The sequence below is a fragment of the Phyllobates terribilis genome, unplaced genomic scaffold (assembly GCF_046119375.1).
Source record: "Phyllobates terribilis strain yellow unplaced genomic scaffold, ASM4611937v1 Scaffold_25__1_contigs__length_18738178, whole genome shotgun sequence".
Lineage (NCBI taxonomy): Eukaryota > Metazoa > Chordata > Amphibia > Anura > Dendrobatidae > Phyllobates > Phyllobates terribilis.
Window position 1 is genome coordinate 16,595,023 of NW_027362785.1, and position 24,451 is coordinate 16,619,473.

The following is a 24,451-nucleotide window of genomic DNA, read 5'->3' on the forward strand; positions in this document are numbered from 1 at the left end:
ACAATACAGTGAAATGAAGACGATCATTAACAATATATACATACATATATATACATACATACACACCTGTTCTCTTCCAGGACCCGTCCTTGATGAGACTGGTGGGAGGGTAAATCCTGTGGCAGTGTCCTTCCCCTCGTCTGTATATAATCCGCAGACCCGGCTTTCAATGAAGGGGTTTTTAAATGTGTAGGTGCAAAATGTAACAAGTGCCAGTATGTAGATAAATGAGATCAATGACACACAAGATTAATTCATTTATTAATTGCAACACTAATATGTGTGTACAGGGTGCAATGCAACGCTCGCAACATCACAGACTGGCTGTACGATTCACAAATTAGAGATCATAAGAACAGATTCAGGGGGTCTCCGAACACGAACAGAACAGATTCAGGGGGTCTCCGAACACGAACAGAACAGATTCAGGGGGTCTCCGAACACAGAACAGAACAAATTCAGGGGTCTCCAAACAAAGAAGAACAGATTCAGGGGGTCTCCGAACAAAGAACAGAACAGATTCAGGGGTCTCTGAACACAGAACAGATTCAGGGGTCATTGGCCAGCGTTTCTTTGTACTGTACGCCGTGACCAGGGGCGGCTCGTGCCTGAAACGCGTCAGACCGACATCTCATCTACCATCAGGAATCTTTACCTACATGTTCTGAAATAAAGCTTTGAAGATTTTATCCACTTGCCGACACCTGGAATATTTCTTCTGGTTTTCTGGGTCGGCGGTTCTCCTTGGAGCGACAACGCTACATTGTGAACGGTTTCAATATCAAATAACATGGGGTGGCTTTACATTATCTTCTTCACTCCATGAATTGGATGCTGCCCCCTGTGTCTGATATCAGACACTACATTGAGAGCCCACTCCTGGCCCCTGACGCTGCCCCCGGTGTATAATATCAGACACTACATTGAGCCCACTCCTGGCCCCTGACGTTGCCCCCTGTGTCTGATATCAGACACTACATTGAGAGCCCACTCCTGGCCCCTGATACTGCCCCCGGTGTATGATATCAGACACTACAGTGAGAGCCCACTCCTGGCCCCTGACGCTGCCCCCCTGTGTATGATATCAGACACTACATTGAGAGCCCACTCCTGGCCCCTGACGTTGCCCCCTGTGTCTGATATCAGACACTACATTGAGAGCCCACTCCTGGCCCCTGATACTGCCCCCGGTGTATGATATCAGACACTACATTGAGAGCCCACTCCTGGCCCCTGACACTGCCCCCAGTGTCTGATATCAGACACTACATTGAGAGCCCACTCCTGGCCCCTGATACTGCCCCCGGTGTATGATATCAGACACTACAGTGAGAGCCCACTCCTGGCCCCTGACGCTGCCCCCCTGTGTATGATATCAGACACTACATTGAGAGCCCACTCCTGGCCCCTGACGTTGCCCCCTGTGTCTGATATCAGACACTACATTGAGAGCCCACTCCTGGCCCCTGATACTGCCCCCGGTGTATGATATCAGACACTACATTGAGAGCCCACTCCTGGCCCCTGACACTGCCCCCAGTGTCTGATATCAGACACTACATTGAGAGCCCACTCCTGGCCCCTGACACTGCCCCCGGTGTATGATATCAGACACTACATTGAGAGCCCACTCCTGGCCCCTGATACTGCCCCCGGTGTATGATATCAGACACTACATTGAGAGCCCACTCCTGGCCCCTGACACTGCCCCCAGTGTCTGATATCAGACACTACATTGAGCCCACTCCTGGCCCCTGACGCTGCCCCCGGTGTATAATATCAGACACTACAATGAGAGCCCACTCCTGGCCCCTGACGCTGCCCCCAGTGTATGATATCAGACACTACATTAAGAGCCCACTCCTGGCCCCTGACGCTGCCCCCCTGTGTATGATATCAGACACTACATTGAGAGCCCACTCCTGGCCCCTGATACTGCCCCCGGTGTATAATATCAGACACTACATTGAGCCCACTCCTGGCCCCTGATACTGCCCCCGGTGTATAATATCAGACACTACATTGAGCCCACTCCTGGCCCCTGATACTGCCCCCGGTGTATAATATCAGACACTACATTGAGAGCCCACTCCTGGCCCCTGACGCTGCCCCCGGTGTATGATATCAGACACTACATTGAGCCCACTCCTGGCCCCTGATACTGCCCCCGGTGTATAATATCAGACACTACATTGAGCCCACTACTGGCCCCTGATACTGCCCCCGGTGTATAATATCAGACACTACATTGAGAGCCCACTCCTGGCCCCTGACGCTGCCCCCGGTGTATGATATCAGACACTACATTGAGAGCCCACTCCTGGCCCCTGACGCTGCCCCCAGTGTATGATATCAGACACTACATTGAGAGCCCACTCCTGGCCCCTGACGCTACCCCCGGTGTATAATATCAGACACTACATTGAGAGCCCACTCCTGGCCCCTGATACTGCCCCCGGTGTATAATATCAGACACTACATTGAGCCCACTCCTGGCCCCTGATACTGCCCCCGGTGTATAATATCAGACACTACATTGAGAGCCCACTCCTGGCCCCTGACGCTGCCCCCGGTGTATGATATCAGACACTACATTAAGAGCCCACTCCTGGCCCCTGACGCTGCCCCCCTGTGTATGATATCAGACACTACATTGAGAGCCCACTCCTGGCCCCTGATACTGCCCCCGGTGTATGATATCAGACACTACATTGAGCCCACTACTGGCCCCTGATACTGCCCCCAGTGTATGATATCAGACACTACATTGAGAGCCCACTCCTGGCCCCTGACGCTGCCCCCGGTGTATGATATCAGACACTACATTGAGCCCACTCCTGGCCCCTGATACTGCCCCCGGTGTATAATATCAGACACTACATTGAGAGCCCACTCCTGGCCCCTGACGCTGCCCCCGGTGTATGATATCAGACACTACATTGAGAGCCCACTCCTGGCCCCTGACGCTGCCCCCAGTGTATGATATCAGACACTACATTGAGAGCCCACTCCTGGCCCCTGACGCTACCCCCGGTGTATAATATCAGACACTACATTGAGAGCCCACTCCTGGCCCCTGATACTGCCCCCGGTGTATGATATCAGACACTACATTGAGAGCCCACTCCTGGCCCCTGACGCTGCCCCCAGTGTGTGATATCAGACACTACATTGAGAGCCCACTCCTGGCCCCTGACGCTGCCCCCGGTGTATAATATCAGACACTACATTGAGAGCCCACTCCTGGCCTTTGATGCTGCCCCGGTGTCCATTATCAGGCACAAAATCGGGAGGATGAGTTGCCCACTCGTGGGCCCTGATGCTGCCCCTGGTCTCTTATTAGGCACTAAACCGGGAGGATCGGTCACCCACTAATAGCCACTGATGCGCACCCATGATTTGTACACACTGAAGGCTACGTGCAGGGGCTCGATGAAGGTGGTACTGAAGGTGTGTAAGTGTCTTATAGGGTCTCGGAGCTCATAGAAGGACAGCTGGCCAGCTTCGTAGTCCAGGTAAACCCCCAGTAACTGGCAGGACACACTGTGGGGTAACTGCAGCCATTTCCCATCATGTATCACCGAGTACTGGACATTATCATAGCGCCGTAAACACCATGACTTGTTATTATCTCCAATCCATGACTGGCGCCCCCTGCGATCAATGCTGGGGTAACACATCCCCAGAAACCAAACTCCTGTCTCACTTGTCTCCACCTCCCAGAAATGCCGCCCTGAACTGAAGCTCCTGGTACTAAGTACCTGATCATACTGGAACCTTCCAGGCTTTTCTGGGTAGTTCTGGTTGATATGTGACCAAGATGCAGCTTTCAAGTCTCCGGATACTTGGATGTCGTTGCCGGCTGTGTTGACATCCAGTAATACGTCCACAGCTCCCTGGACGTTGATCCCTTTCTTTATGCCGGCCATTATGCCACATAATCCTGTGTGTAAAGTCACTGAGACCAGACCCTCATCCACACCGGGTACTCTATAGATCTGCCTGTCACGCCAGTCGTCCGCGTCCTCCTCTACGTCACAGAAGTCTTCGCTCTCGGATTCCTGCTCCTGTATGACGATGAGAGGGTCAGTCTTGGTACACAGCTCCTCTAAATAGGACATCTTGGTGGACAGTGAATCCTTCTGGAGCTCCAGGTGTTGGATGAGCTTGGAGACCGAGAGTGACACCTGCTCCTCCTGTCTGGAGATCTCGCTCAAGACTTTCTTCTCCAGTGTGTCCAACTGTCTCCTGATGTCTCTAAACAGTGCCGTCACTCTCTCAGTTACATCTGATGTTTTGACTTTTACTTCTCCTCGACGAGTCTGCAGAGTTTGGATATTCTTCTCTGTTTCTTCACTCTTTGAGGCGAGTCTGTTCAGGTCGAGTTGAAGTCTTTTCTTCTTCCTCTCGGAGACAACATCAAACGTCTCCACCCGATGTCCTCTATGATCTCCGAAGAGAATGCAGGAGACGCAGACGCAGGTGGCATCGGCGGTGCAGTAATACTCGAGGATCTTCTTATGGATGGAACATTTCCGGTTCCGTAGGGCCGTGGTGGGTTCGATCAGGACATGTTCTGGTGACTTGCTGTGGACGGCCAGGTGGGTATCACAGAGAGAAGCTTCACACATGACGCAGGACTTTATCGCTGGAACTGGGGAGTGAACGCAATAAGTGCAGGTGATGCCGCTGTGGTGCCCCGCCACCTCCAGGATTCTGTGCGCCTGAATAGGCCGCTCCTCCATTTGGCACTCATGATGCGTGTGGACTCCTCGCTGCTTGTCCAGTACACAGTCAATGCACACCCAGCAGAAGTTGTGCTCACATGAGACGGCCCCAGTATCCGCACTCTTGTTCTGGCAGTTGGGACAGGTAAGAGGTTCAGTCGGAGCAGCAGACGCCATCACGGTAAATGCTGAATGAACCGCGGATGAGCTTTACCCCACCTCAAGTATCGATCAAATGGACTTTAGACTATTTGCGCAAGCAAAGGTGAACTCCACTCGTCGTCAGGCGTATCTCGCCCAGTAGTCTTGTTGTCTCTAGATACTGTAAATAAAGTCATATATATTGCAGAGAGTGATCTGCACATTGACCTGGGGAGGAACATCCAACATTAAAATCTCTATTCCCGCAGGAACAAGTGTACAACCAGCAGCTTACTGACACTGAGCGTGAAGTTCTGGGAGGGTTAACGCCCCTCCACATCTGATTATCACTGTGTAACCAGGAGACTCAAGTATCAGGATAATCTCTGATTACATAAGAGGTGCAACCTGTACTCAGTCAAAGTTCACTGCCAGGGACACCAGCCCGGAAACCACCGGCAATAACCTTCTACAGTCAAGTGGAACTGTCAACAGAAAACACCAACTTCCTCACCGGGAAGACTGCAGCCATGAAAGGAGTGAGAACCATTACACAAATGCACCACAGTCAGATGCCACCCAACCCCTGTGGCACAGTCAGATGCCACCCAACCCCTGTGCCACAGTCAGATGCCACCCAACCACTGTGCCACAGTCAAATACCCCCAGCCACTGTGCCAGAGTCAGATACCCCCCCAAGCCCCAGTCAGATACGCCCCTAACCCCCATGCCAGTCAGATAACCCCTACTCCCGGAGCCACAGTCTGATGCCACCCAACCCCGTGCAACAGTCAGATACCCTCTAACCCCCAAACCACAGTCGGATACCCCCGTCAGCGACGACACTGGGGAGATCACACAATATCCCACCGCTGCTGTCACTTTGTCAGGATTGAGCAGGGATTCGCGCATACACATTCCAGATTACTCACTACGTAGGCATTGGCAAGCGAGCAGAAAGCATATGACGTACACACCTCCGGATTGTAATGCATGGAATATGTGTATACACCCCTGTACGGTTACTGTCAGCTTCACGACAGCCAATTAATATTATTCGCTGCCACCACCGACCCAATTTGAAATATACTACACATGCCTGTGTTCTGGTAGCATATGGCTTTGAGAAAAGAAACTATTACAGGGCAAAAGAAACAGAACTATTCAATTTTATATTTAATCCAAAAGGGAGGCAGTGTTTAGGAAAAATATACAAAGATTTTACAAAAGGGGGACAATCAGTACAGAATATACAGTTACACAAATAAAACAGGATTAAAGAAGAAACTTACTATAAAGTTCGCAGAGATGACTTAGTATAGCTGGAGGGGGGGGCGCCCCAATTTGATTTGACCATTATCGAACGTGATCCTTTGCTTATAGAGTCTATTCCCCCCCGGCAATGAACACTGCCCCCCCCTCCTTCGGATGTGTGTTTTATGCCTAAGGGGGAGACCTGCCCACACACCCCCTGTGATGACCTCACATGGGCTGGGCTCCAGCCTTCATATTTTTATTAGCATATCTGGTTTCTGCGATGTCTCTGGTTGATCGCAGTAGCGCAAAAGTGGTAAAATATTTTCCATTATGAATTTACCTTTTTTTAGAGACCACACATGTTATAGTTGCGGTCTGCTATTTTGTACTTTTGTGTTACCGCTCCCCGGAGGAGCGTACCGCTACGGAAAATTATGAACTTTGCTCCTTGGCTGACCCTGCCACTAAAAATATGGGCCCCATTATTATCGGACGTGTGGAACTTTAGATATTACATATTTTGTGCTGGCGCGACTGCAGATTTCTGTTGAATTCTTTTGAAGCCAGGAACTAAATCTTCCTCAGCTAGGAGTAAATTTATGGCAGGTCTCTGTTAATTGTGTTTGCCACCTCTCCTTGTACAGTCATGGCCAAAAGTATTGAGAATGAGACAAATAGTAATTTTTCCAAAGTTTACTGCTTCATTTTTTGTAATGGCAATTTGCATATACTCCTGAATGTCAAAGAGTGTTCAGCTTAACAGCAATTACTGTACTTGCAAAGTCAATATTTGCCCAGAAAATGAACTTTAACCCCCAAAACACATTTCAACATCATTGCAGTCCAGCCTTAAAAGGAACAGCTAACATCGTTTTAGTGATTGATCCATTAACACAGGTGTGGGTGTTGATGAGGACAGGGCTGGCGATCAATCAGTCATGATTAAGTAAGAATGACATCACTGGACACTTTAAAAGGAGGCTGGTTCTTGGTATCATTGTTTCTCTTCTGTTAACCATGGTTATCTCTAAAGAAACACGTGCAGCCATCATTGCACTGCACAAAAATGGCCTAACAGGGAAGAGTATCGCAGCTACAAAGATTGCACCTCAGTCAACAATCTATCGCATCATCAAGAACTTCAAGGAGAGAGCTTCCATTGTTGTCAAAAAGGCTCCAGGGCGCCCAAGAAAGACCAGCAAGCGCCAGGACCGTATCTTAAAACTGTTTCAGCTGCGGGATCGGACTACCAGCAGTGCCGAGCTTGCTCAGGAATGGCAGCAGGCTGGTGTGAGTGCTTCTGCACGCACTGTGAGGCGGAGACTCTTTGAGCAAGGGCAGGTTTCAAGGAGGGCAGCAAAGAAGCCACTTCTCTCCAGAAAAAACATCAGGGACCGACTGATATTCTGCAAAAGGTACAGGGAGTGGACTGCTGAGGACTGGGGCAAAGTCATTTTCTCTGATGAATCCCCTTTTCGATTGTTTGGGACATCTGGAAAACAGCTTATTCGGAGAAGAGGTGAGCGCTACCATCAGTCTTGTCTCATGCCAACTGTAAAGCATCCTGAAACCATTCATGTGTGGGGTTGCTTCTCAGCCAAGGGAATCGGCTCACTCACAGTCTTGCCTAAAAACACAGCCATGAATAAAGAATGGTACCAGAATGTCCTCCAAGAGCAACTTCTCCCAACCGTCCAAGAGCAGTTTGGCGCCCAACAATGCCTTTTCCAGCATGATGGAGCACCTTGCCATAAAGCAAAGGTGATAACTAAATGGCTCATGGAACAAAACATAGAGATTTTGGGTCCATGGCCTGGAAACTCCCCAGATCTTAATCCCATTGAGAACTTGTGGTCAATCATCAAGAGAAGGGTGGTCAAACAAAAAACAACAAATTCTGGCAAAATGCAAGCATTGATTATGCAAGAATGGACTGCTATCAGTCAGGATTTGGTCCAAAACTTGATTGAGAGCATGCCAGGGAGAATTACAGAGGTCTTGAAGAAGAAGGGGCAACACTGCAGATATTGACTTGCTGCATTAACTGATTCTAACTGTCAATATAACCTATTGGTCCTCATAATATGATTGCAATTATATTTCTGTATGTGATAGAAACATCAGACAAACACTAATAACAACCAGAGGCCAGCAGATCATGGGAAATATCATTTTGGTGTCATTCTCAAAACTTTTGGCCATGACTGTACTGGCATCTGCCTACAAGCCACTTCTCCTGCGCCTGCTAATTTTGCAGACAGATGGTGGATAAGGGAAGGGGAAAGAGCTGTTGGGGAAAGAAAATATTTTCTAAATTTCTATGACAGAGGAGAAAGGAGACTTTCAATATTTCCATGACACCTCCAACCCACAGTAAGATACTCCCCTAACCTCCAAGCCACAGTCAGATACCCCCCAACACAGTCAGATACCCCTGTCACACTCAGATACCCCCTAACCCCGAAGCCACAGTCAGATACTCCCCAACCCCAAATCAGACACCCCCCAAAAAAAACCCGCCACAGTCAGATAGCCCCCAACCCCGGAGCCACAGTCAGATAGCCCCCAACCCGAATCAGATACCCCCAGCCAAATTCAGATACCCCCCAAGCCCCGAGCCACAGTAAGATACCCCCCAACCACAGAGCCACAGTCAGATACCCCCCAGCCACAGTCAGATACCCCCTAGCCCTGAGCCAGTCAGATAGCCCCAAGCCACAGATACCCCCCCAAAACCCCCCGCCACATTCAGATACCCCCAGCCACAGTCAGATATACCCCCCAAGCCCCGAGCCACAGTCAGATACCCCCAGCCACAGTCAGATATACCCCCCAAGCCCCGAGCCACAGTCAGATACCCCCAGCCACAGTCAGATATACCCCCCAAGCCCCGAGCCACAGTCAGATACCCCCAGCCACAGTCAGATATACCCCCCAAGCCCCGAGCCACAGTCAGATACCCCCAGCCACAGTCAGATATACCCCCCAAGCCCCGAGCCACAGTCAGATACCCCCCCCAAGTCACAGTCAGATACCCCCCAAGCCCCGAGCCACAGTCAGATACCCCCAGCCACAGTCAGATATACCCCCCAAGCCCCGAGCCACAATCAGATACCCCCAGCCACAGTCAGATACCCCTCCCCCAAGTCACAGTCAGATACCCCCCCAAGTCACAGTCAGATACCCCCCAAGCCCCGAGCCACAGTCAGATACCCCCCCAAGTCACAGTCAGATACCCCCCAAGCCCCGAGCCACAGTCAGATACCCCCAGCCACAGTCAGATATACCCCCCAAGCCCCGAGCCACAATCAGATACCCCCAGCCACAGTCAGATACCCCTCCCCCAAGTCACAGTCAGATACCCCCAAGCCCCGAGCCACAGTCAGATACCCCCCCCAAGTCACAGTCAGATACCCCCCCAAGCCCCGAGCCACAGTCAGTTACCCTCCAAGCCATTAGCCAGTCAAATACTCCCCCAAGCTCCGAGCCACAGTCAGATACCCCCCCCCAAGTCACAGTCAGATACCCCCAAGCCCCGAGCCACAGTCAGATACCCCCCCCCCAAGTCACAGTCAGATACCCCCCAAGCCCCGAGCCACAGTCAGATACCCCCCCCCCAAGTCACAGTCAGATACCCCCAAGAGCCGAGCCACAATCAGATACCCTCCAACCACAGTCAGTTACGCCTCAAGCCATGAGCCACAGTCAGATACCCCCCGAGCCATCAAGACACAGTAGCCCCCACCCCTGACACAAAGGACACGGAGCACACACGCCCGTACTCAGGTCCTGTCCCTGCACCACGTGCCGCGTCATGTGACCTCCTCTCCTCCGGCCTAGACTGTGTCGCCGCACTGATCGCGGCCATTGATCTGGTTATCGGCTGACAGCGGAAACACAGGCCGGAAGTGGCTGCGCTATAGAGGCTATGGCGGCCGCACCGTGCAGCACCGCTCACATTACATCCACCGCTCACTGAGTCCTCGAGCTGCTGCGCCTGCGCACAGGTGACTCCGCCGCCGCCATATTGCTCAGGCTCATCTGGGAGAGAAGGCCAGCGGCTACAAGGCCGGGCTGGTGAGTTATCTGCAGGCCGGGACGTGTCGTGAATGTTCGGTACAGGAAGTATGGCGACCGGACGTAAAGTGATGCGGTTACCCATAGCAACCGAGTGCTGCAGCCGTGGGGTGATGTCAGTGTCCTGAGGGGGAGACGTGAGGTGACGGAGAGGACGGGGGAGACGCGAGGTAACGGACAGGACGGGGGAGACGCGAGGTAACGGACAGGACGGGGGAGACGCGAGGTAACGGAGAGGACGGGGGAGACGCGAGGTAACGGAGAGGACGGGGGAGACGCGAGGTAACGGAGAGGACGGGGGAGACGCGAGGTAACGGAGAGGACGGGGGAGACGCGAGAGGACGGGGGAGACGCGAGGTAACGGAGAGGACGGGGGAGACGTGAGAGGACGGGGGAGACGCGAGGTAACGGAGAGGACGGGGGAGACGCGAGGTAACGGAGAGGACGGGGGAGACGCGAGGTAACGGAGAGGACGGGGGAGACGCGAGAGGATGGGGGAGACGCGAGGTAACGGACAGGACGGGGGAGACGCGAGGTAACAGAGGACGGGGGAGACGCGAGGTAACAGAGGACGGGGGAGACGCGAGAGGACGGGGGAGACGCGAGGTAACGGACAGGACGGGGGAGACGCGAGGTAACTGAGAGGACGGGGGAGACGCGAGGTAACGGACAGGACGGGGGAGATGCGAGGTAACAGAGGACGGGGGAGACGCGAGAGGACGGGGGAGACGCGAGGTAACGGACAGGACGGGGGAGACGCGAGGTAACAGGACGGGGGAGACGCGAGAGGACGGGGGAGACGCGAGAGGACGGGGGAGACGCGAGAGGACGGGGGAGACGCGAGGTAACGGAGAGGACGGGGGAGACGCGAGGTAACGGAGAGGACGGGGGAGACGCGAGGTAACGGAGAGGACGGGGGAGACGCGAGGTAACGGAGAGGACGGGGGAGACGCGAGGTAACGGAGAGGACGGGGGAGACGCGAGGTAACGGAGAGGACGGGGGAGACGCGAGGTAACGGAGAGGACGGGGGAGACGCGAGGTAACGGAGAGGACGGGGGAGACGCGAGAGGACGGGGGAGACGCGAGGTAACGGAGAGGACGGGGGAGACGCGAGGTAACGGAGAGGACGGGGGAGACGTGAGAGGATGGGGGAGACGCGAGGTAACGGAGAGGACGGGGGAGACGCGAGGTAACGGAGAGGACGGGGGAGACGCGAGGTAACGGAGAGGACGGGGGAGACGCGAGGTAACGGAGAGGACGGGGGAGACGCGAGGTAACGGAGAGGACGGGGGAGACGTGAGAGGATTGGGGAGACGCGAGGTAACGGAGAGGACGGGGTGACGGAGAGGACGGGGGAGACGCGAGGTAACGGAGAGTACGGGGTGACGGAGAGGACGGGGGAGACGCGAGGTAACGGAGAGGACGGGGGAGACGCGAGGTAGCAGAGAGGACGGGGGAGACGCGAGGTAGCGGAGAGGACGGGGGAGACGCGAGGTAACGGAGAGGACGGGGGAGACGCGAGGTAACGGAGAGGACGGGGGAGACGCGAGGTAACGGAGAGGACGGGGGAGACGCGAGGTAACGGAGAGGACGGGGGAGACGCGAGGTAACGGAGAGGACGGGGGAGACGCGAGGTAACGGAGAGGACGGGGGAGACGCGAGGTAACGGAGAGGACGGGGGAGACGCGAGGTAACGGAGAGGACGGGGGAGACGCGAGGTAACGGAGAGGACGGGGGAGACGCGAGGTAACGGAGAGGACGGGGGAGACGCGAGGTAACGGAGAGGACGGGGGAGACGCGAGGTAACGGAGAGGACGGGGGAGACGCGAGGTAACGGAGAGGACGGGGGAGACGCGAGGTAACGGAGAGGACGGGGGAGACGCGAGGTAACGGAGAGGACGGGGGAGACGCGAGGTAACGGAGAGGACGGGGGAGACGCGAGGTAACGGAGAGGACGGGGGAGACGCGAGGTAACGGAGAGGACGGGGGAGACGCGAGGTAACGGAGAGGACGGGGGAGACGCGAGGTAACGGAGAGGACGGGGGAGACGCGAGGTAACGGAGAGGACGGGGGAGACGCGAGGTAACGGAGAGGACGGGGGAGACGCGAGGTAACGGAGAGGACGGGGGAGACGCGAGGTAACGGAGAGGACGGGGGAGACGCGAGGTAACGGAGAGGACGGGGGAGACGCGAGGTAACGGAGAGGACGGGGGAGACGCGAGGTAACGGAGAGGACGGGGGAGACGCGAGGTAACGGAGAGGACGGGGGAGACGCGAGGTAACGGAGAGGACGGGGGAGACGCGAGGTAACGGAGAGGACGGGGGAGACGCGAGGTAACGGAGAGGACGGGGGAGACGCGAGGTAACGGAGAGGACGGGGGAGACGCGAGGTAACGGAGAGGACGGGGGAGACGCGAGGTAACGGAGAGGACGGGGGAGACGCGAGGTAACGGAGAGGACGGGGGAGACGCGAGGTAACGGAGAGGACGGGGGAGACGCGAGGTAACGGAGAGGACGGGGGAGACGCGAGGTAACGGAGAGGACGGGGGAGACGCGAGAGGACGGGGGAGACGCGAGGTAACGGAGAGGACGGGGGAGACGCGAGGTAACGGAGAGGACGGGGGAGACGTGAGAGGATGGGGGAGACGCGAGGTGACGGAGAGGACGGGGTGACGGAGAGGATGGGGGAGACGCGAGGTAACGGAGAGGACGGGGTGACGGAGAGGACGGGGGAGACGCGAGGTAACTGACAGGACGGGGGAGACGCGAGGTAACGGACAGGACGGGGGAGACGCGAGGTAACGGACAGGACGGGGGAGACGCGAGGTAACGGAGAGGACGGGGGAGACGCGAGGTAACGGAGAGGACGGGGGAGACGCGAGGTAACGGAGAGGACGGGGGAGACGCGAGGTAACGGAGAGGACGGGGGAGACGCGAGGTAACGGAGAGGACGGGGGAGACGCGAGGTAACGGAGAGGACGGGGGAGACGCGAGGTAACGGAGAGGACGGGGGAGACGCGAGGTAACGGAGAGGACGGGGGAGACGCGAGGTAACGGAGAGGACGGGGGAGACGCGAGGTAACGGAGAGGACGGGGGAGACGCGAGAGGACGGGGGAGACGCGAGGTAACGGAGAGGACGGGGGAGACGCGAGGTAACGGAGAGGACGGGGGAGACGTGAGAGGATGGGGGAGACGCGAGGTGACGGAGAGGACGGGGGAGACGCGAGGTAACGGAGAGGACGGGGGAGACGCGAGGTAACGGAGAGGACGGGGTGACGGAGAGGACGGGGGAGACGCGAGGTAACGGAGAGGACGGGGGAGACGCGAGGTAACGGAGAGGACGGGGGAGACGTGAGGTAACGGAGAGGACGGGGGAGACGCGAGGTAACGGAGAGGATGGGGGAGACGCGAGAGGATGGGGGAGACGCGAGAGGACGGGGGAGACGCGAGGTAACGGAGAGGACGGGGTGACGGAGAGGACGGGGGAGACGCGAGATAACGGAGAGGACGGGGGAGACGCGAGATAACGGAGAGGACGGGGGAGACGCGAGATAACGGAGAGGACGGGGGAGACGCGAGGTAACGGAGAGGACGGGGGAGACGCGAGGTAACGGAGAGGACGGATGAGACGCGAGGTAACGGAGAGGACAGGGAGACGTGAGAGGACGGGCGAGACGCGAGTTAACAGAGAGGACGGGGAAGACGTGAGAGGAGGGTTGAGAGGCGAGGTAACGGAGATGACGGGTGAGACACGAGGTAACTGAGAAGACGGGGAAGACGCGAGGTAACTGAGAGGACGGGGGAGGCGCGAGAGGACGGGGGAGGCGCGAGAGGACGGGGAGGACGGGGGAGACGCGAGGTAACGGAGAGGACGGGGAAGACGCGAGGTAACAGTAACGGAGAGGACGGGGAGACGTGAGAGGACCGGGAAGAAGCGAGGTGGGGAAGAGGACGGGGAAGAAGCGAGATGTGGGAGACGCGAGGTGACGGGGGAGACGCGAGTTAACAGAGGAAGGGGGAGACGTGAGAGGACCGGGTAGAAGCGAGGTGGGGGAGACGTGAGAGGACCGGGTAGAAGCGAGGTGGGGGAGAGGACGGAAAGAAGCGAGGTGGGGGAGACGCGAGGTAACAGTGACGGAGAGGACGGGGGAGACGCGAGGTAACAGTGACGGAGAGGACGGGGAGACGCGAGGTAACAGTGACGGAGAGAATGGGGGAGACGCGAGGTAACAGTGACGGAGAGGACGGGGGAGACGCGAGGTAACAGTGACGGAGAGGACGGGGGAGACGCGAGGTAACAGTGACGTGAGAGGACGGGGGAGACGCGAGGTAACAGTGACGCGAGAGGACGGGGGAGACGCGAGGTAACTGAGGACGGGGGAGACGTGAGAGGACCGGGAAGAAGCGAGGTGGGGGAGACATGAGAGGACCGCGAAGAAGCGAGGTGGGGGAGAGGACGGGGGAGACGCGAGGTAACAGTGATGGAGAGGACGGGGGAGACGCGAGGTAACAGTGACGGGGGAGAGGACGTGGGAGACGCGAGGTAACAGTGAAGGGGGAGAGGACGGGGAGACGTGAGGTAACAGTGACGGGGGAGAGGACGGGGGAGACGCGAGGTAACAGTGACGTGGGAGATGCGAGGTAACAGTGACGGGGGAGACGCGAGGTAACAGTGACGGGGGAGACGCGAGGTAACAGTGACGGGGGAGACGCGAGGTAACAGTGACGGGGGAGACGCGAGGTAACGGTGACGGGGGAGACGCGAGGTAACGGTGACGGGGGAGACGCGAGGTAACAGTGACGGGGGAGACGCGAGGTAACAGTGACGGGGGAGACGCGAGGTAACAGTGACGGGGGAGACGCGAGGTAACAGTGACGGGGGAGACGCGAGGTAACAGTGACGGGGGAGACGCGAGGTAACAGTGACGGGGGAGACGCGAGGTAACAGTGATGGAGAGGACGGGGGAGACGTGAGAGGACGGGGGAGACGTGAGAGGACAGGGGAGACGTGAGAGGACCGGGAAGAAGCAAGGTGGGGAAGAAGCGAGGTGTGGGAGACGCGAGGTGACGGAGAGGACGGGGGAGACGCGAGGTAACAGTGACGGAGAGGACGGGGGAGACGCGAGGTAACAGTGACGGAGAGGACGGGGGAGACGCGAGAGGACGGGGGAGACGCGAGGTAACAGTGACGGAGAGGACGGGGGAGACGCGAGGTAACAGTGACGGAGAGGACGGGGGAGACGCGAGAGGACGGGGGAGACGCGAGGTAACAGTAACGGAGAGGACTTGGGAGACGCGAGGTAACAATGACGGGGCGAGACGTGAGAGGACGGGGGAGACGGGAGGTAACAGAGGACGGGGGAGACGTGGGAGGAACGGGAAGAAGCGAGGTGGGGGAGACGCGAGGTAACAGTGACGGAGAGGACGGGGGAGACGCGAGGTAACAGTGACGGAGAGGACGGGGGAGACGCGAGAGGACGGGGGAGACGCGAGAGGACGGGGGAGACGCGAGAGGACGGGGGAGACGCGAGGTGACGGAGAGGACGGGGGAGACGCGAGAGGACGGGGGAGACGCGAGAGGACGGGGGAGACGCGAGGTAACAGTAACGGAGAGGACTTGGGAGACGCGAGGTAACAATGACAGAGAGGACGGGGCGAGACGTGAGAGGACGGGGGAGACGTGGGAGGAACGGGAAGAAGCGAGGTGGGGGAGACGCGAGGTAACAGTGACGGAGAGGACGGGGGAGACGCGAGGTAACAATGACGGAGAGGACGGGGGAGACGCGAGGTAACAATGACAGAGAGGACGGGGCGAGACGTGAGAGGACGGGGGAGACGGGAGGTAACAGAGGACGGGGGAGACGTGGGAGGAACGGGAAGAAGCGAGGTGGGGGAGACGCGAGGTAACAGTGACGGAGAGGACGGGGGAGACGCGAGGTAACAGAGGACGGGGGAGACGTGAGAGGACGGGGGAGACGTGAGAGGACGGGGGAGACGTGAGAGGACGGGGGAGAACCGGGAAGAAGCGAGGTGGGGGAGACGTGAGAGGACCGGGAAGAAGCTAGGTGGGGGAGAGGACGGGGAAGAAGCGAGGTGGGGGAGACGCGAGGTGACGGAGAGGACGGGGGAGACGCGAGGTAACCGTGACGGAGAGGACGGGGGAGACGCGAGGTTACAGTGACGGAGAGGACGGGGGAGACGAGAGGTAACTGTGACTGACAGGACGGGGAAGACTTGATGTAACGGGGGAGACGTGAGAGGATGGGGAAGAAGCGAGGTGGGGGAGACGTGAGGCAACGGTGACTGACAGGACGGGGAAGACGCGATGTAACAGAGAGGACGGGGGAGACGTGGGAGGATGGGGGAGACGCGAGGTGATGGAGAGGACGGGGGAGACTTGAGGTAATGGTGACTGACAGGACGGGGAAGACGCGATGTAACGGAGAAGATGGGAGAGACGAGAGGTGATGGAGAGGACAGGGTAGACATGAGGTAATGGTGACTGACAGGACGGGGAAGACGCGATGTAACGGAGAGGACGGGGGAGACGTGAGAGGATGGGGGAGACGCGAGGTGATGGAGAGGACGGGGGAGACGCGAGGTAACAGAGAGGACGGGGGAGACGTGAGAGGACCGGGAAGAAGCGAGGTGGGGGAGAGGACGGGGAAGAAGCGAGGTGGCGGAGATGCGAGGTGACAAGAGAGGACGGGGAAGACACGAGGTAACCTCAAACAAATATCTCAAGGGCTGTTACATTGTAGAAGGATCATCTTTATTCTCATTTGCACAAAGAAAGACTAGAAGCAATGGGATGAAACTGAATTGGAGGAGACACAGATTAGATATTAGAAAAAACTTTTTGACAGTGAGGTGATCAATGAGTGGAACAGGCGGCCACGAGAGGTGGTGAGTTCCCCTTCAATGGACGTCTTCAAACAGAGGCTGGACAGATATCTGTCTGAGATGATTTAGTGAATCCTGCTTTGAGCAGGGGGTTGGACCAGATGACCCAGGAGGTCCCCTCCAACTCTACCATTGTATGATTCTAGGACGGGGAAGACGCGAGGTAACTTTGAGGACGGGGAAGACGCGAGGTAACGGAGAGGACGGGGGGAGACGTGAGAGGACGGGGGAGACGCGAGGTGACAAAAAGGACTTGGGAGGCATGAGGTAACGGTGACGGGGAAGACATGAGAGGACGGGGAAGAAGCGAGGTGGGGAAGAGGACGGGGAAGAAGCGAGGTGGGGAAGAAGCGAGGTGGGGGAGAGGACGGGGAAGAAGCGAGGTGGGGGAGAGGATGGGGAAGAAGCGAGGTGGGGGAGAGGACAGGTCAGACGTGAGGTGACGGAGAGGGCGGGTCAGACGCGAGGTGACGGAGAGAGTGGGGGAGACGCGAGGTGACGGAGAGGGCGGGGGAGACGCGAGGTGACGGAGAGGGCGGGTGTGACTGAGAGGGCGGGGGAGACGCGAGGTGACTGAGAGGGCGGGGGAGACGCGAGGTGACGGCGATGGAGAGGGCGGGGGAGGCGCGATTGGACGGGGTGGGGAGATGGGAGAGCACGGGGTGAGACGTTGTAACTGTGACTCAAAGGACAATGGAGACTTGAGGTAACGGTGACGGGGGACAGGTGTCTGGGGTTACAACCGAGATGTAACGGAGGGTAAGTGTGACAGTGGATGAGTGAGATGTGGGAGTTGCTGCGCTGACATCACACATCCTCCAGGTCATTACCACTGAGGGGATGAGCTTCATAGGGGTGCCCTGAAGGGGAGGATAATAAACATGGAAATGTCTTCTCTTCCTCTTGCGGTGCTGCTGGGTGCACTGGCATAGTCTTCCATTGGTGCACTGTGCAGTGGCCCGGCGTCATTGCACCCCGCCATAGTCTGGCCTTGGAATGGGTGTGTTCAAGCATCGAGCACTTTACAACCTAATTTATATACAGTTTTGTTTATGATCTGCCATCACCTTCGCTGTGAGGCACCGATTGCTTGGTTGGTAAATTCCCAAATTTGCTCTCTAAAAATAGCCATCTGACATAGGGCCATGTTCACATCTGTATCCCACTCATTGTCAGAAGCAATCCATTCTGGGAGTCACCTGGTCTCCCAGCTTCCTAGTCCCGTCATGGACACACTGGAGATGCCGTGTTTGCCTTTCACTGGCTGAGGAGAGTCACCTCTCCATGTAGTGATTGGACTGGACAGGACAGGACCTGCGGGGATCACTGTGGGTGAGGGGGGTTTTTTTTGTCTTTTTTAGGCAGTTTTGGAAATTTCTGCAATTATTTGTATCCAAACAACCCCTTCAATAGTCTATGGTACAATTAAGAGTACTTTTCTGCATAGATGAGATGGTAAAACAAATTGTGACATGCAGCTTGCACAGAGCACACGGGTCTGACAGCTTAAATTGTGTCTAATGTCACAGTCCCTGCGGACGTCGGCCTCACTGGCCTGTACACTACACAGTATATGTGCATCTGACTATCTCTCGTATCAGATATAGATCAGGACAGCATCCGGATATTTCTTCTCACTCTACGTACATTTGTTTTTCCTCTCCTCAGGTGTTGACCCCATGATGTCTCTGATCGTCCAGCTGAAGGGTCTTCCTGCTACGGCAGCTTCTTCTGACATTCGTCAGTTCTTCTGTGGATTGAATATACCCAGAGGAGGGGTGTCCATCATAGGTGGATTATATGGTGAAGCGTATATTGTGTTCTCCACACATGATGATGCACGCCAAGCCATGAACCTGTCGGGTCGTCTACTTAAGGATTCATTTGTCTATCTGGAGTACAGCAATGAAGACGAGATGAGACAGGCCTTGGAGATAGTCAAGATTGGGCTGAAGTCATCGATAACTTCCTCCAGTAATCCAGAAACTGCTTTAAAAAGTAATGAAAAAGGCAGTTTGTCAACTGTCTATCTGTACATACGGGGGCTGCCGATTGAAGCCACATGGACCGACATCCAAGAGTTTTTCAGGGGGCTCTGTGTGGAAGATATCTTGTTTCTAAAACTCTTCAATGGATGTAGAAGTGGGAAGGCGATCGTCAAGTTCGGAAATGAATCTGATGCCAGGAAAGCCATGAAGTTTAATAATAAGCCCCTCCGCTATTCACCTGTAGTACTCAAGCTTTCCAATGAGGAGGAGTGGAACCAAAATGGTGGGGACCATATCGCAAAGCGAGAGCGCTCTCCTGAACGCTCATCCAGGAGCAGGTCCAGATCACCGAACATCAGAATAACGAGACGAGGAGCTGTTTATGTACAGGAGTACTATGTGCATCTCCTTAATCTAAGCTTCGAAGCAGAGAAAAGTGATATCAAGAAGCTCTTCTCCGATCTGTACATGAAGGACTCGCAGATTGACTTCCTCGTTGATAAACAGGGCAGACGGACCAGAGAAGGATTCGTCATGTTCCAAAGAGAGCGAGATTACAAGCGAGCACTCGGCTTCAACAAAGAAACTTTCATGGGCTACCCGCTGAATGTATTACCCATCTCAAAGGGGTCCATGTACAGGTTAATCGATCATATGAGAGTCTCAGCCTGTAATGATCGCCCAGATAATAGGAAGTCACCCAGTCGATCCTCACAAGAACGTAGTGATCACACAGATAAGAAAAAGACACCCAGTCGATCCTCACGAGAACGTAGCGATCACTCGGATAAGAAAAAGTCACCCAGTCGATCCTCACGAGACCGTAGCAATCACTCAGATAAGAAAAAGTCACCCAGTCGATCCTCACGAGAACGTAGCGATCACTCAGATAAGAAAAAGTCACCCAGTCGATCCTCACGAGAACGTAGCGATCACTCAGATAAGAAAAAGTCACCCAGTCGATCCTCACGAGAACGTAGCGATCACTCAGATAGAAAGAGGTCACGAAGTCGATCCTCACAAGACCGTAGCAAACTCCCAGATAGGAAGAGGTCACGAAGTCGATCCTCACAAGAAAATGGGCACCGAAGTAGGAGGCGGTCACGAAGTCGATCCTCACAAGAAAGTAATGGTCGCCGAGGTAGGAGGAGGTCACGAAGTCGATCCTCACGGGAGCGTAACTATCATACAAGTAGAAGGAGGTCACCAGAGAGAAGATGTCTGTATCTGCGAAACTTTCCATGCAATGTCACTAAATCAGAGATCCGGAAATTCTTCACTGGGAGAAGTGTGAAAGACGACGACATTTACCTATTACATGACGAGAAGTGGGATGGGCTCGGGGATGTGCTGGTAACGTACAGCGATGATAAAGAGGCATCCAGAGCTGAAAAACAAAATAATCAGACCTATCAGGGGATTAAAATTCTGATAATCCGCGTTACTAAGGAGCAAGCGAATGAAATAAAAGTGTCTGAACGCATACGTAATGTCAAGGTTAAGGCCGGTGGCAAGTCGAGTGTCACCTCAGAGTCATTACCCAGTGTGGCTACCAGCGCACCAGTACAAGCCAGTGCGCCTGTGGCATCAGTACAGGCCACCCTACCGGTGGAACAAGTTGCCCAAGTGCACGTCACTGTAGAACAATCAGCCATGGAGGAGATAGGGGTGTCCTCTCATTCTGACATTTCGCCCCTTTCTGGTACAGACTTGGTAGCAGTGGTCGCATCAGACTTTATACAGACCCCCCCAGTGATTCAGAGCAGTCTTCCACAACAACGTTCGGACCGTGTAAATGGTTGTGATGAGGGTTCGATCTGTAACGCAAAGCAGACGAGCAGTGGAGTAGCGCTACTGGTCATGAGGAACTTGCCTGTATCCATCACTGCCACTGAAATTTTAGATTTTTTTTGTGACTTTAAAGTAAGTTCTGTGAATCTCCAAAATATAGAAAGCGGCGAAGCCACCGTGTGCATGATGAGCTACGCGGACGCACTGACCGCCATAGACACCCACAACAATGGAGAGGTTGCCCTCAGACGGGTGTCGCTAAGCTTGATCTGAGGACTGGGACTGTGTTCATTGTGTGACTCGAAAATGAGCGATTTATGATTATAACCGCAACAAATCATCTTTTTTTTGTCAATTTGGTTGAATGTCACCAGTCTTGTGTTGCAATTTAAAATGGCTTCTGTAATTCAAAGCTTTGTCCCACAAAGTACATTTTTGTCAATAGAGCTTGAAATAAAAATTAGTTCCACAAATGGATGCGTTAACAACAAAATGTTGTTGTGCTGAGATAACCTTATAAATGTGTAATGGCTGTGGCTGTCCGTGCAGGGACATGGTCTGAATGTACCACAGCTACTGGCCAAGGGAGCAAACGAGTATACAGACTGGTCAGCATGAGATCACAGCTGCTGCTTTTTGTGAGGTAACATATTTGCCTGCCTGTTTTATCACAGGAGTGACTGGTTTTACTGCTTCGCCAAGATTTTAAACTCATGATAAATCAGTGTTCTATGAGCTCATTCACTGCCGGAGCTCCTATCTCGCTGAACTGATCTACGAGGGGCGTTCATTAAAGATTTCCCCTGACCCACTTCCTGTGGACTGAGCGCAATGAAACTTGGCACAGTTATTAGTCCTTCTCTACATAGGTGCCACCTAGGACACACACTTCTCCCATCTCTTTAAGCAACTGTAAACGCCTCGCTTGTAGAATTCGACGGGTTGCTCCAAAAGCCACGTTGTGACTTCGGAAATCAGTCTCATCTGGAAAATGCTTGCCCTTCAAAAATAACTTCATTTTTGGAAAGAGATGCACGTCCGATGGTGCGAGGTCGGGTGACTAAGGGGGATGTTGTAGAATTTCAAAGCCATAGGAGGCTTCCATTTGGGCAACATGTGAGGTGTGAATTGGTGCATTGTCTTGCAGAAGGCAAGACACCTTTCTGTGAGCATGCCGCTTCTCTTGTTTTTGATGTCCTTCTGCAATTTCCGCAGCAGTGAAGCATAGTATGCCCCACTAATCATGGTACCCTTTGCTAGGAAATCGATTAATACTACTCTGTGCTTGTCCCAAAATACTGTAAGCGTGACCTTGCCTTCCGAGGGTTCTTTGGAGGCGGTGAGTCATGATGCTTCCATTACATCGAAGGATCATAGTGATGGAACCAGCTTTCATCCGGTGCGATCAGTCTGTTGAAAAAGTCCTGGTTTCCATGACTCTTTGTCAATAGAGCCTGAGAGCTTTCGACTCGTTCCTGCTTCTCGAAAGGTGTTAGCAGCCCGGGGAACCCAGCGAGCGGATATCTTTTGCATGTGAAGATGGTCTTGAATGATTTTTTTTCCACGGACCCCACACTAATCTTGACATTTTGGGCTAGGTGGTGAATGGTTATGCAGTGATTTTCCAAAATGGCAACCTCCACTTGCTGGATGGTGTGTTTCATCATTGGCAGCGTGGGGTCGCTGTGGAATTGGAGCTGTTTGCACCAAAGTCCGACCACATTTCAATTGACTATGCCAGTTCTTGGCGATCTCATATGATGGGTAATCATCACCATAAACCTCTTTCATCAAACATTTCCTTTGCTGTGCAGCCATTTCATGTAAAGGCACTTGATGACTGCTCTGTATTCCACTGGGTCCATTTTCAAACCTCACACCACTTCACCTGTAAAATTCAGACCGTTATCAGTTCTGAGTTGCAAATTGGCACGTAACCTATAGAGACTTATATCATTACACATGTGAAGTTTCAGCGTCCTGTGATAAATGGAAGTGGGTCAGGGGAGATCTTTAATGAACGCCCATCGTATGCTGAGCAGTACAAACACTCGCTCCTGTGATAAAACGGGCAGGGAAATGTTACCTCACAGAAAGAAGCTGTATGCCAATGCTATATCATCTGTACAATCACTTATTTCGCCCACGCGCAGACACAAGCCATACACAGTGGGGACACATTATCTCATGATTATCTCAGCATAACATGTTTTAACGTCCAATTGTGGAACTTGTTATTACAAGATCTATTGACTAAAATGTACTTTGTTCATAGGACTCCCTTTTTATAATGATTATAAATGTTATACTGATGGTTCCTCTGCCGAACACTACCCATTTTTATCGGTGGCTTGTTTTCCCGAGGTCAGAAGTATCTGGAGTTTTAATCCAGCGTCCCTGTTGTTGGGAGTCCCCGATACATAATAGACGGTAGTTTCATATTTGCAGTAAGATTTGCAACTTTTTACTCCTCACAACTGATGATTAAAAGTAGGTAGTTTTGGGGTAATGTGGGACCATCATTGTTCTAAAGCATTTATGAATAATTACACCCCCCCCCCCCCAGAAATTGGCACCAATTTACACCTGTACATAGCTGCCATAGTTTTCAGCATTATTTATTTAGCGTGCGCCATCACCCTAACAAGCTGTATGTAAAGATGGGTAGAAGTGATGGAGTCAAATCAGAACGTGACAACACCAAAAGGCCTAAACTTCCAGCTAAAAAGACGCTAATGTTAACTCCCTGCAGTGGAAGGCCACCAAGTTGTGATCGGTGGAAGAATGCCACCAAGTTGTGATCGGTGGAAGTCTAGTTGTGGAAGGGCCCGGCTGAGAGTGGCTTCGCTCCAACTGCTGAGCTGTCTTCAGTGTCGGAGGAGAGCTGAAATCCTCTAAGCCCTTCTCCTCCCTCAGTTTACTAATCACTTGTGGCTCAGCCCCCACTAATCAGAACTTCTGAGAGGACCCTCTTTAATGGCCAGGCCTGTCTGGCCTTTTTTATTTTTCCCATAGGTTTATGTTTTTTGCCGTGGCTGGATGAGGATGAATGCTTCTGTTACATGGGAGAGCCTTTGTCTGTTTTGCGAGTACATACCAGCCCTGGTGCCATTTATATCATTCATTTTGCCGGATCTAGAATGCAGCAGTTTTCGTTTCTATGCTGTTCATGTTTCGCACTGGTGTCTTCTGGTGATTACTTTTGTGTGAATATGTACAGTACGACCAATAAATGTATTTGTACAAAATTATAACACAAGATATGTGTCACTGGGATGCGAGATGCTGACATCCGGCGTTCTGAAGAGTTAGTCCTCTCTGCAGGACTTTTAGAGGCAACGTGCGGCCCATCATGTTGACTTCCATCCATTCACTCTTCTTATTTCTACGTTCAGTATTCCTGTAAGGATCAGACATTGACATCTTATTTTCCTGCCTGTTCTCTTCTTTGACATCTGTTGTCGGGAGACTCCCCATAAACATAAGGTATGTGTATGGGCAGCTTTGGTCATTTCACTGATGTTTACCATACAAAGGTCCTCATACAGATTTGATTAGCGCGCTT

General features: G+C 54.0%; 2 protein-coding genes across 2 annotated transcripts; one reads left to right on the top strand and one right to left on the bottom strand.

The window, feature by feature from the left end:
• Positions 1–244: 244 nt before the first annotated feature.
• On the bottom strand, positions 245–5,162 carry LOC141176394 (tripartite motif-containing protein 14-like). The gene has a single exon (XM_073660372.1). It carries the CDS (start codon positions 4,902–4,904, stop codon positions 3,372–3,374), a length of 1,533 nt encoding a protein of 510 aa, XP_073516473.1. The 5' UTR covers positions 4,905–5,162; the 3' UTR covers positions 245–3,371.
• A 4,853-nt stretch (positions 5,163–10,015) lies between these two features.
• Positions 10,016–24,145, top strand: LOC141176392 (RNA-binding protein 12B-A-like). Its single transcript, XM_073660370.1, has 2 exons — positions 10,016–10,202; positions 18,776–24,145. The coding sequence occupies exon 2, from the start codon at positions 18,787–18,789 to the stop codon at positions 21,157–21,159; it is 2,373 nt and encodes a 790-aa protein (XP_073516471.1). The 5' UTR covers positions 10,016–10,202; positions 18,776–18,786; the 3' UTR covers positions 21,160–24,145.
• Positions 24,146–24,451: the final 306 nt, after the last annotated feature.

Bases quoted from the DNA above. Each gene is read 5' to 3' on its own strand.
- LOC141176394 (XM_073660372.1), bottom strand. From the start codon at position 4,904: ATGGCGTCTGCTGCTCCGACTGAACCTCTTACCTGTCCCAACTGCCAG.
- LOC141176392 (XM_073660370.1), top strand. From the start codon at position 18,787: ATGATGTCTCTGATCGTCCAGCTGAAGGGTCTTCCTGCTACGGCAGCT.